A 12,105-nucleotide genomic window follows, 5' to 3' on the forward strand; every position below is an offset into this window, starting at 1 on the left:
TTATAGTCTTGGGAAAATGGTGAAAAATCAAAATATAAAGCTATAAAGTAACTTCAATATAAGTGAAAGAAGATGTGCAAATAAACTGCGCCCGGCCCCTTCCACAGGTTAATATTGTGGTTGCTTACAGGATTTTCTTTGTGACATTAGACCAAAAATTTAACATTAAATTTAGACCTACATATGTCATATCACAAACACCAAACACTCTTCAAATATTGGTCTAGCTAATAATTTCCATATCATGTCTTTTTAAGAAGTAATTCATTTTTAGAAACAAAAAATATGCTACCTTGAAGTCAAAATAAGGGGTTTTAAATCATTGCTTCAATCCTCATTCTGCCAGCAGATGTCAGTCTTGCCAAAGAAATGTGCTCAGCTAATTCAGGGTTCATTCATGACTTGTAGAAATGCATGTAACACACAGGGAGTGCTTGAAAGGTTCACAAATCTTATCAGCATATGTTATGATGATAAGCCTGCATGTTAATAAAGTTTTGCTGAGTTTAGCTATAAATCTTGGTTACTGGGGCTTTTTTCTTTCTGTTGACAAATGTAATATGTTATTTCTTGTTTTTGGTTTTGTTCATGTAGCACCATCTGATAATTACTAGTAGTTTATTATGAATGTTTTAATCTGTTTCTTAGAAATTATCAGTAGGCTTTAAGTTCTCAGTGATGAAATGGGAAAAAAATAAGTTTAAATTAATTATTGTTATAAGTAGTCAAGATTAATATCTAATCTGATCGGGTTCAGAAGTGTCTAATTCACTTGCTCACACAGACTCATGTTCATGCTGCTGTTCAACGTTTTGTACTACTAGTGCTTAGCGCATTTTTAGTTAACGTTTATCTTGGTTCATATATTTTATCTTATTACTGATTTTCTTTCACATTTTATGCTTTTGTTGTATGTAACTGGGACCCTGTATACACAGTTTCATTCCACCTCATGCACCACATGTGATGCGAATGACAATAAAGAAGCTTGAATCCTTGAAAAGGGGACCACAATTAAAATCTTGGTTCAAACTAAGGGCCAATTTCAAAAACTGCATTAACTCAAGCCAGACACCCACCATCTTCTCTTGGACTTGCATGTTCCTCAACAAGAGTTTGATTGGTCTCATTTGATATTCTCTGTTGTGCTTTCCACATTTGGCACCCGGGCCTTAACTTCAATTTGACACGTGCAGCATTCATCTTTAGTGAATGGAGCCATACCCTTGTACTGCAGTGCGCATGCGCGCAGCCAGATCAGCTGACAGCGGTCAGATGATGATGGCAGACTCTGGCAGTCGCGAAGAAGTAGCCGTGATTTGCAACACGGACATCACTTCAACGGAATCCGAGAACAACATCATAAACACGGTCGTCCTTTTTTTTAATTGTTCTTGATAGGAAGCATGTTTGCACTTTAAAAATCCTCTTTTTATTTTCTCTTGAGAAAACCCGCAGAACAACGGCCTGAGTTAGCTTAGTCATAGCAACAACATTTTCCGCAAGTAATTTTCAAGAGGAATTCACAACTTTATGAAAGTGTATAGGCTGCTACAGTAAACTCTGCTTTTAGTTCTGCAATGTGAAATTGACGTTTGCAAAATAGGCCCAAACTGAGTTTGTTCTCGGTCATTTCAAACTTCGTAAAACTTTGTATTTGCTGTTAGCATGCTAGTTAGCATGTCACAATGCTAATTTGTTTACAATGAATGCACCTCATTCATTTTACTGTGTCACGTGACCTGCCTCCATTGCACTGTACAGATCATGTTTGTTCTTTACATTATGTAAATTGTAGATTTAGAAGGGCTATGCAGAGGTTTATACGAATTTCGTAGTTGTGTATTTTGTTGTTGTTGACATTTCTTATTTTGTTTTCAAATTTAAGGTGACGTTTATTAAATGTCCACTTTACTCCCACATCTGTAGATGGTGGAAAGAAGTACTGCTCTGTTGAAAAAAATGGAAATAAGCGTAGCAGAGGCAGATAAAAGGACTGGGAAAAACACTGTTAATATGCAGGAAACCTACACGGTCTACCTCATTGAAACAAGGTACATAAACCTGAATATCAGCTGATACGGGAGTGGGCAAGCACTGCCAACATTAATTGTTTAATTCAATAAAAATTGTAGTTTTAATGTAACAAGTTTTGTCTTTACAATACTGTATAGCTTACAGCAATCACAACTTTCTGTTTATTTTGATTAAAGGAAAAACCTATGATGGTTGAATCATTAAAGAGTTGCCATACTGAGTAAATGGGCAAAGTTTAGCAATGCCTTGTCATATTTGTACATGCGCGTAGCCAGGGGGGGTTCGGGGGGTTCGAACGAACCGCCCACTTTGCCAATGAAGTCCCACCTACAACTCCCGCGAGATATAGAACTGCGAGGTGAAGACGACGTTCACTCTGTCCTGGCTTGGAAGGCAACACGGTGGATTCAAACGGTAAAATTACATTGTGGTTTTTGATTCAACTGTTCATTTGTGTATTTAAAGTAGTACCGTTTGATGTTAGAGAGATTAGAAGTGGGTCACGTTTTTATAAGATATGGGATAATGCTAAAACATGCTATAGCTAAGCTAAGTTTGTGACGACGATTTTCGCCATGTTTTTTTTCCTTGTTTTTGTCTATTTCCGCCATGTTGGGAACAGTAATTTATCTGAAATTGGTACCAGTGTCACCCCCATTCTATCCCTAAAGCTAAGTTTACAGTGATAGGACACAGTTAATCACAGGAAGCCTGAAACGGAGCGTCCATGTTTTTTCTAAACAAAAGCTACAGGCCTCAGGCTTAGTTTGGACAGGATACATGTATACAATAACTTAGCAGTGTTGAATATGGTGAAAAATAAATGTTTGGATAATTTTTCAAAAGAACAAACATTCAGAAAAACTGTTTTTCAGGTTTCTGTGCTGGATACCAACCTTGATGGGTAGGTGCAAGCAGAAGGACAGAGAGAGGAAAAGAGCAGCTGAAGGTTGTGCTTCAATGTTCAACTTTGTTTCAAAGAAACCGAGAGTTCCAGGTAAAAAAAGATAAATAAAACAGATCTTCTTGTAAAATAGATTTGTCAATAATATGTCTTAGAATTAATAATAATAATAATAAACTTTATTTGTATAGCACCTTCCTACAATGCCTTGCATTGATCAAGGTGCTTAACAGGACAGAAAATATAAAAACAGGTACAATAAATCAGTGAAAATAAAAACAGCAGCAATAAAAGGAGGCAGTGGAAATAAAAATACTAAAATACCAAAAGTAATAAAAGTTACAGACTGAAAGCTTTTTTTAACAAGTGGGTCTTCAGTCTGGTTTTGAACAGAGCCAGATCAGAGGTGACACGCAGCTCAAAGTGGAGACTATTCCAGGCTTTTGGGCCGGCAAAAGAACAGGACCGGTCTCCCCATTGTTTGTACCTTGAGCAAGGCACCTCCAGCAGGTGTTGACTGGCAGAACGTAAAGCTCTGCTGGGCTGGTCGACTTTCAAAAGTTCAGATATGTAGAGAGGTGCAAGTCTATTCAGAGCTTTAAAAACAAACAGCAGCAGCTTGAACTGTATCCTGAACTGAACCGGGAGCCAGTGTAGAGAGGACAGGACAGGAGTGATGTGTTCATATTTTCGTGTGTTGGTTAAAAAGCGGGCGGCAGAATTCTGTACAAGCTGTAAACGGGAGATAAAAGACTGATTAATTCCAATGTATAAAGCATTACAATAGTCAAGCCTGGAGCTCACAAAGGCATGGATGACTTTCTCCAGATCACTACGGCTAAGGAGTGCCTTTACTTATGAAGGTTGTTTTACAACGTTTTTGTTTTTCCCCAGACTATTAGCATTTTTGTTTTCATACATATTTTTTTTATCAATAACATCTAGTGCTGAAGAAATATAGTAGTAATAATCTTCTTAGGATAAATGACAATATGCATACATGTAATGCTGAATCTGCTGGCAAAACATTTTTGTAATAAACATCACAATTTTATGCAATTAAAATAACAAAAGTAATCAGAACTACAGTCAATGCAGTGAATGACTGTTATGTCTGGAAATGGGTGTTTTTAAAGCAATATCAACTTTATTTTTCATGTATAATATCATTTTAATGTTAAAAAGCATAAAAAAAACTAATTTTGTATGAAGCCACCACCACTTTTCAAAGACCCAAGGATTTTTTTTCAGCCTTTGCAGTGCGCCCTCTGGTGGAGAAACATTATATAGGCATACACACTTGACTCTCTTTTTATTCAGCCATCACTCCTGTGTTCCAGTGGCATTTTCTGTTAGTCAGTCCAAATTGATCAATTTGATGAACATATTTTCTTTTCATTTTGAAACTAATTTGACTACATAAGTGTGAGCTTTCTTGGTAAAATACATGTTAATTGGTTGACCCAAAACTTTTGAACAATTGTGTACATATTACAGAGGTCATAGAGCATACAAATAAAAATTTAATACATTTTAAAAAATTACAGATAAGTTAAAAATTACATATAAAACTTGAAACTTAAGTATGTTTCTTACAAAGTTTCTTTCTTGTACTCAGCCCTGTCTGCCACAGCTAGCTCCTTGTTGGGACTAGTGCCATCTGTGATATGCAATCGTCATCTCGACACCACAGAGATTGTGAGCATGTATGCCGAAGACCTACCCAGTCCAGAACTTGTTGACCAAGAGATTACAAGGTGGAAGTTGAAGTAAGTTATTTTGAAGTTAAGCACCTGAGAAGCCCATTTTAGAAATTGAATGTTACAACATTGCTATACAGAACATTTTTGTTTAAATTGTTCTGCTAGGTATGGCAGAGTGCCTGGGTCACAGAGGCCGAACACCCCTGCAGGTTCCATTAAAGAGTGTGACCGAGACCTGTACCCCAACCTGCATGTCCTACTTCAACTGGCCTGCACACTCCCTGTCACCTCCTGCGAGTGTGAGCGCAGTGCCAGTGCCCTTCGTCGACTGAACAGCTACATGCGGGCATCAATGGGGAAGGAGCGTCTCTCATCACTGGCACTACTTCACATTCACTACAGCAAACACATTGACCTTGACAGAGTTGTTGATGTGTTTGCAAACAAACACTCGAGGAGGATGGAGCTGGACTCACTTGTCTATCCAGAGATATAAGATGTTGGACAAAACTGTCTTATGCATTGTAAAAAAAAAAGGTTTTGCAAAACTACATTTGTCTTGAGAAATTTTAATCTTACTCTATAGTGTCATTTTTTTATGTGTAGATGTGGATTGTATTGTATTTTTCAATTCATTAATTTCATTCATAAAAAACAATGTCTAACAAAGCAAAGTAAAAAGATGAGTTATTTTTGCAATTGAAGTAATGTTATTATTTGCGGGCTTAGTTTGCATTTATGTTGTTAGAGTTAAGGAGTGGTACTGTGCCTTTAAGAGGATGACGTCTTTCATTCTTCTTCGGTGTTTTTTTTTTTTTTGTGTGTATGTTCGGGCGGGACTCGGGAGTACCGAAGTGTTCGTTCGTGTCTGGGATGAGTTGTGAATAGAAGACTGGACACACACGCTATTCCCCTCTCAGTGTGTTGCTCTTTCTCCACTCACAACCGCCTATTTGGTAACACAGATTTACCTCACACAGCAGTGTTTTAACTAGCTAGCTAATTAGCTTGTTTACACATTTGAAGTTATGTGTACCACCGCCAATGAACCAATCAGAGTAGTCCTACAGGTCCACTTTTTCTTCAAACGAACCGCCCCTCATAAAATCCTGGCTACGCCTATGTTTGTACATTAACAAACAGTAATAATATCACTGTCTTGTTGAAAGCACTTTGACATATTGCTTATTTATTTAAAGATTTTCTAAATTTTTTTAATTAGAAGTTCAGCTGAGGGCATACAGGTTAGATGTTCTTGCTGTGCCTCTAGCTGTCTAACAAGAGCAGCATCCCAACTATCTTGTAAGTTAAAAAAAATTAACTTTTTTTTTCCTTTTTCATCTTAAGGCCAGCTGAATCTGTCCCAGAAGGAGGTACGCCGGCTGCTCCTGACACTTTGTGGAGGCGCTACAGTGAGTTTGAGCTCCTCAGAACGTACCTCCTGGTAACCTATCCGTACGTCATCGTCCCTCCACTGCCAGAGAAAAGGGTGAGTGACACGTTAGCCCTTCTAGTATTGGATTTTTACATTTGCTTTTTTTTGTTGTAACTATTTTCTTGTGTCTCTTGTAGGCTGAGTTTGTGTGGCACAAGCTTTCTGCAGACAACCTCGACCCAGATTTTGTTGAGCGACGGAGGGTTGGTCTGGAAAACTTCCTGCTACGTGTTGCATCACATCCTGTCCTGTCCAATGACAAAATTTTCTTTCTCTTTCTTACAGAGGTTAGTAATTACAAAAATAGCTTAAAATGTCTCTTTGGAGTCTACTGAACTAAATTTAATGGCTCACATGTCCATAGTTTAACTTGGACATTAAACTAACATTAAATGAGTAGAAAATCAATGCAAGATGCTGCTCCGTTTGTGTTTGCTATCTTATTTGGACTCCTCCAACATTTAGAGGGTTTTATTTATACCTTATTTTGGATCATCTGAGCTGAAGCTTCTCATCTTAAAAAAACATGTACTTTATCTACAGTCCTTTGACTGTTTAACTAAAGTTTTGTAAAAGTACAGATAATTGTTAGTGTTCATGTATCCTGACTGCTTCTTGTCTAATGTTTGAATTTACTGGAGGATTAATCAAGGCTGCACACTCATTCCAGTCAGTCACAGATAGAGGGACCAGAGGAGCAAATGGAAAAAATAAAATTAAAATAAAAAATTGTTGAAACAATTTGGAGAAAGTTTATTTTCTTGCATGCATTTTTTTTTTTTTACCCAGCTCTCATGCAAAACTCGTAAAAAAACTTGTGTAAAACATTAATTTTCTTATTAATGTTTTAAACAAAAGGATCTTCATAACAACAATACAATAAACTTCTGAGGGATTTATTTTGCCCTTTACTTTTGTCTCTCTTTTTTTTTAACTCTGTGTGGTTTCCATCCCTGTCTGTCCTGTATTTACTAAATGTTTTTAGGAAAAGGAATGGAGAGAGGCAGTTCTTGAGACAGGTTTTCAAGACAAGGTACAGTTGTGTTTTTATTTCTTTCACTCCGTTTTAAAAGCATTGATCAAGTTCTTTGTTGTAAAATGAATATTTCAGTTTTGTTTTAGGTCAGTAAATGTAATCTTAGATTGTGTAAAGCATATTTCTGTTCCCTACAAGGTGGACTCCAGATTAAAGTCTTTGAGTGCCATGTTAAGGGTCAAGAACCCTGACAAGTATGTGTAAAACAACCTTTTTCTATTTTAAAAGTTCCAAGTATACTTTTTATTTTTGACATGTAAAACAACTTGTTTTGAGCAGAACTAATTAAATATTCATGTTGACTGTAAAAACACAGTTATAAGATTCATGATGTAAAAAATATGTCTGGGACATTTGTTTGTTAAATTTTTACTTGATGGTTATGAAAGAAGGGCGACACGGTGGCTCAATTGGTAGAGCTGTTCTAAGCGAGAAGGATGGATGAGAATTTATCCTTTTTCAATGTAAACTAAAAAACAAATAGAATTTATTGGGGAAAAAAGCAAAAAAAAATAATAATAATAATAATATTTCTTATCTGTTGTGTTCTTCAGGAGGTTCACGGCTCTGAAACACTACAGTGATGAGTTGAACACCGTCGTCTCTCAGTTACTCAGAGTGAGAGCGGTAAGTAACAGTTCAGTCTGAAGAATGGAGGAAGCTACTCTTCATCGTTTGTTTCTGAGGTTTGGCTTTCATGAAGAAAAATCTGTCAACTTTGGGCAGGATTAAAATAGGGGTACATTTCCAGTAGACTGCTGGTTGATTAGATTGTTGTCATTCCAGCGAGTAGCAGACAGACAGTATGGAGTTTATAAGGTCCATGCCAACTACGGCAGAGTTTTCAGGTAAGAAACATATTTATTGTCATGTTTTTTTTCTCTTTAGAATAATCAGATTAATGTGACTATAATACAATTATCTTAAAAACTTCAGTCAAGATTACAAAAAAGTATTGTAATCTCTAGACTATCAATGCCTGCAGGATCAAAAACAATTCTTAAGGTTGTGTGAACTGAACGTAAAGAATGACATCCCTGAATTTTGACGTCTTCAGTGAATGGAGCGCAATAGAAAAGGAAATGGGAGACGGGCTGCAGAGCGCTGGCCACCACATGGACACGTAAGTCAAACTATAAATATTTCCTCACCTTTACACGGCACCTTTTCTTATACATCAGCTTTAGCTTGTTCTTGATTGTTCAATGTGGTTTGGCAACGGCTCACCCATGAAATGACTGAATATATGTCCAGGTACGCTGCGTCAATAGATGACATTCTTGAGGAAGAAGAGCATTACGCAGACCAGCTGAAAGAATACCTCTTCTACACCGACTCTGTCAGGTAAATTAGAGTAAAAGAAACAAACTGTCATAAAATATTCCTAGGATATGGCCTATCACACTAATGAAAGGGTTGCCACCTGCATTTTTTTTTTTTGTGTGTGTGCTTGAATCTTGACACTACAAATGCATCATATCATGTTTTTAGGAACTAATTTTAATCTTTGTTCCCCTAAGATCACTTATAAGCACAAATATTACCATTTTTGTATTTTTGTTGGTTTTGTTTTTATGGTTTTGAGTTGTAGATGTTTCAGATATACCAAAAAAAAAAGGTATTATAGAAGGCCTACATCTGACCAAAATCCAGATTTATTTTATAAATACACGTGTGGTTTTAGAATGTCAGGTTAATAGCATTTCCAAGCAGCTTTTTTTTTCTCAATAACTCAAAAGAATATCAATCTGATGTCACCTTTTTAACCCTTGTAAAATACCTCGTTTGTGCCAGTGATTTTATTATTTAGGATATCATCACTTCTAAATCATTTTTTGAGAGCATATTTATTATATCCTCTAGCATTTGTCATTTCCTGTTTGTGTTCAGGTCGGTGTGTAGGAAACATGAGTTGATCCAGTATGAGCTGGAGATGGCAGCGCAGGACCTCGCCTACAAGAAACAACAAAAAGAAGAGCTGGCAACTGGGGTAATGCACACCACTGTCACACACAACAGATTTTAAATGTTCTAGTTTTTCTGCACACGTTTAGCTAAATATACAGAAACTGTAGAACGTTTAAAACCCACGACTAAACATGTTAATTTGTGTTTGTGTGAGTGCAGGCAGTGCGAATCTTCTCTCTAAAGGGAATGACCAGTAAGTTATTTGGTCAGGAGAGCCAGGAGCAGAGGGAGAGCAAGGTAGCAGCCCTGGAACAGAGCATCCAAGAAGGAGAGGAAGCCATCAAGGAGAAGAACGCCGAGTGCCAGTAAGGCCAACACCAGTGATAAACCATTAAGTTCCTGTTCTTTAAATGTCTTCCTCTGTTTTACTTCTGCTTGAACATGCTCAAGATGATCTTGCAGATGAAGTAACCATGGTTTTAGGTTAAACATATCCTGTTGGAACTAAAACATATATAATATTTGTAAGATTTAGTTAAACTGGTTTGACTCCACAGTCGTCACCCTGCTCTGAGGAAAGGGTTGTGATCCCACTGGACTGATGAACAATGTTTGTCCTTGAGGATTGTTGATACCACTAACTGCCTTATCGTTACACCTTAGGGGTTCGTTCCTGCCAAACCAACCAGGGTGGCAGCTGCTTCGGTTGCTGCGCACCTCTGTAAAGTTGCACAGCAACCCGTCTGTTCGGCTGTTTTATAAACAAAAGCCACCTGAGTCAATAAAAAAAAAAAAAACTAGGACCTAGCCAAATAGAAGCAAACAATGATTCATTGTCCTAGTTTCTCCTTCCTCTTTTTTTGTTCTACGTGCGCATTAAATCTGATAATTTGATGTCTTTTGTTTGTCGTTAGAGAGTTCGTGCAAAAAGCGTGGAACGACATTGAACGTTTTAAAGAGCAGAAGGACAAAGATTTACGTGAAGCACTAATCAGCTACGCTGTTATGCAGATCAGCGTGTGTAAAAAGGTGGGCGTTCCTGTTCAATTCAGTTTGCGTGCGTTATGTGTTTGCACGCTTAGAAATGCCATCCGCTTTGCTCACATGTTCTGCCACATGTTTGTCTTTGCAGGGAATCCAGGTGTGGTCCAACGCCAAAGAGTGCTTCAACAAAATGTGAGCTGCTTCAGGTACCACTCTTCAAAAGCAGCAGTCGTTCAGATCGTACAGCCCGGGGCCATCAGCTGCTGCTTGTGCTGCCTCACATTTTTGTGACCAAAATGCAGGACACCCCCCCCCAGTATGAATCTTTTCTATTAATTTGAACTTTCAGAAGGAGTGGAGGAGGGAGGTATTGGTGCCAAATGGATCCTGACATTTGAATGTGTTAAGACCAGCAAACTTTGCGTTTTTGTTTGTTCTTGTATTTCTTTTTTCCAGAATTAATCTGTTTACTGAAATGATTTGAAGCAAAGTCATCGTAATCGTTTTTACAGTAAACTAGTCAAATGTTATAATTTTGCTAAAACTCTAATAAATTTGTTTGAATGACTTTGTTGCACTTTTATGTAACATTTCCATGTAGAGGTGATGACACAACTTGGAACTCTATGAATTTATTGGCATTACCTCACATTAGGATATGATTTTTGCAAGAATGTTTGTTTTCAGTCCATTTGTTTTGTTTTTATTTTGCAGCATATTTCATTTGTATCAAAACAACAAACCTCCTCTGACGTTAGGATCAGAGTTCACGTGGAACATCAGATGCCTGCATGTGTGTTCACACCCTCGTTGGTACTTTTGTCCAAATGTCTTCATGGTGACCAAATCCACAATTTTTTTTTTTTTTTTTGTGGTTAAATGATGATTTTTTACTATTAGTTGTGGCCAAATGTATACATTTAAATACATGTTTTCACTCTACAAAATGAATAGTTTTGATTGTTGGGTAAACTGTTTAACACTTGCTTTATTTAGTTTTGATCCTGAATATAAACTGAGCATACTTGATGTTACAAAAGGAGTCAAGTGCAAGTGGACATTGTCAAACCAATTTTAACAGATCACAATACTGCAAACATGTAAAATGAATTATAATTGTCTAGTGCTGTACAAATTGTACATTATTTTAAGAAGTAAAATGAGTTGTCCGTTTAAAAAAATAAAATAAAAACTGACTGAACGGCGCCCCCTGCTGGCTGAAAATGTGAAACCCAAATAAAGCAGGAAAAGACTCCCACCACCAATAAATAAATAAAAATTTGAATTGTTCAACATGAGCGCGTGGTTTTCTCAAATAGAAACCTAATGCCATTTTAGGATTAGAACAAACTAAAAGACTAATGATTTCTATTTTTGTAATTGTATCTTAAAAATCTAGATGCTGATTGGATGAAATAAACACAGACCTGCTATTGTGTAACTTTGAACCCTGTCTTGTATGAAAATAATGATTTTAGAATGTTTAAATGATATAGATGTAAATAAATTGTTCTGAATGGATCTATATAAATTAATTGTTTGTCAAACACTGCAGTCATGGAGATATCTTGAACATAAATCTAAATTAAAAGTTATAATAAGGAAGTATTTGTCAGGTCATGTTGCCACAGCAACAGGAAGGTAGATCCACCGCCCTGCCAGTCAGTCGGGAGGAGACACGCCCACTTTCATAAAACCCAAACCGTCTCCCCCCAATCCAGACAAAAGGACGACAGGCAGGTCTGCGGCGGCGCGCGCTGAACTTGACAGCATCTGGGCACCTTTGGAGACGGATCCGAGAACGCACCGGCGCGCACGCATCTCCATCTGGATCCATCTGAAAACTTCATACCTGACCGGTCCATTGTCCTTTACAAATAAAAAAAGGGGGAGAAAAGGGAGCCTGAGCCCTGATTTTCTTCACAACCAGAACGACGCGTTTTACATGATGTCATACCTGTGGATTCTGCTGTTAGGAAGCCTTCTGGCCTCACATGCCAAGGCGCAAGGTAATGATTTATTATAACCAATGAATCTGATTAGTGTATAATTCTATCTATCTATCTATCTATCTATCTATCTATCTATCTATCTATCT

At 37.3% G+C, this 12,105-nt stretch overlaps 3 protein-coding genes across 3 annotated transcripts in view; all 3 read left to right on the forward strand.

Annotated features, from left to right (window-relative positions):
• Positions 1–1,242: 1,242 nt before the first annotated feature.
• Positions 1,243–10,316, forward strand: snx4 (sorting nexin 4). The gene is made up of 14 exons (XM_037686913.1): positions 1,243–1,371; positions 1,930–2,054; positions 5,992–6,133; positions 6,217–6,366; positions 7,065–7,112; positions 7,254–7,309; positions 7,670–7,742; positions 7,902–7,963; positions 8,173–8,238; positions 8,370–8,459; positions 9,006–9,105; positions 9,243–9,388; positions 9,938–10,052; positions 10,156–10,316. The coding sequence occupies exons 1-14, from the start codon at positions 1,243–1,245 to the stop codon at positions 10,201–10,203; spliced, it is 1,350 nt and encodes a 449-aa protein (XP_037542841.1). The 3' UTR covers positions 10,204–10,316.
• On the forward strand, positions 2,317–5,343 carry LOC119419569 (52 kDa repressor of the inhibitor of the protein kinase-like). Its single transcript, XM_037686914.1, has 4 exons — positions 2,317–2,451; positions 2,913–3,034; positions 4,560–4,710; positions 4,810–5,343. The coding sequence occupies exons 2-4, from the start codon at positions 2,938–2,940 to the stop codon at positions 5,138–5,140; spliced, it is 579 nt and encodes a 192-aa protein (XP_037542842.1). The 5' UTR covers positions 2,317–2,451; positions 2,913–2,937; the 3' UTR covers positions 5,141–5,343.
• A 1,416-nt stretch (positions 10,317–11,732) lies between the features above and the next one.
• The window catches only part of si:ch211-39i22.1 (cell surface glycoprotein 1), a 23,121-nt gene continuing 22,748 nt past the window's right edge, over positions 11,733–12,105 (forward strand). Inside the window, exon 1 of the mRNA XM_037686382.1 lies at positions 11,733–12,016. Coding sequence (XP_037542310.1) covers positions 11,953–12,016 — 64 coding nt within the window. The 5' untranslated portion in view covers positions 11,733–11,952. The remainder of the gene's footprint in view (positions 12,017–12,105) is intronic.

This window comes from Nematolebias whitei, chromosome 13, assembly GCF_014905685.2.
Source record: "Nematolebias whitei isolate Nwh7 chromosome 13, NemWhi1, whole genome shotgun sequence".
Taxonomy (NCBI): Eukaryota; Metazoa; Chordata; class Actinopteri; order Cyprinodontiformes; family Rivulidae; genus Nematolebias; species Nematolebias whitei.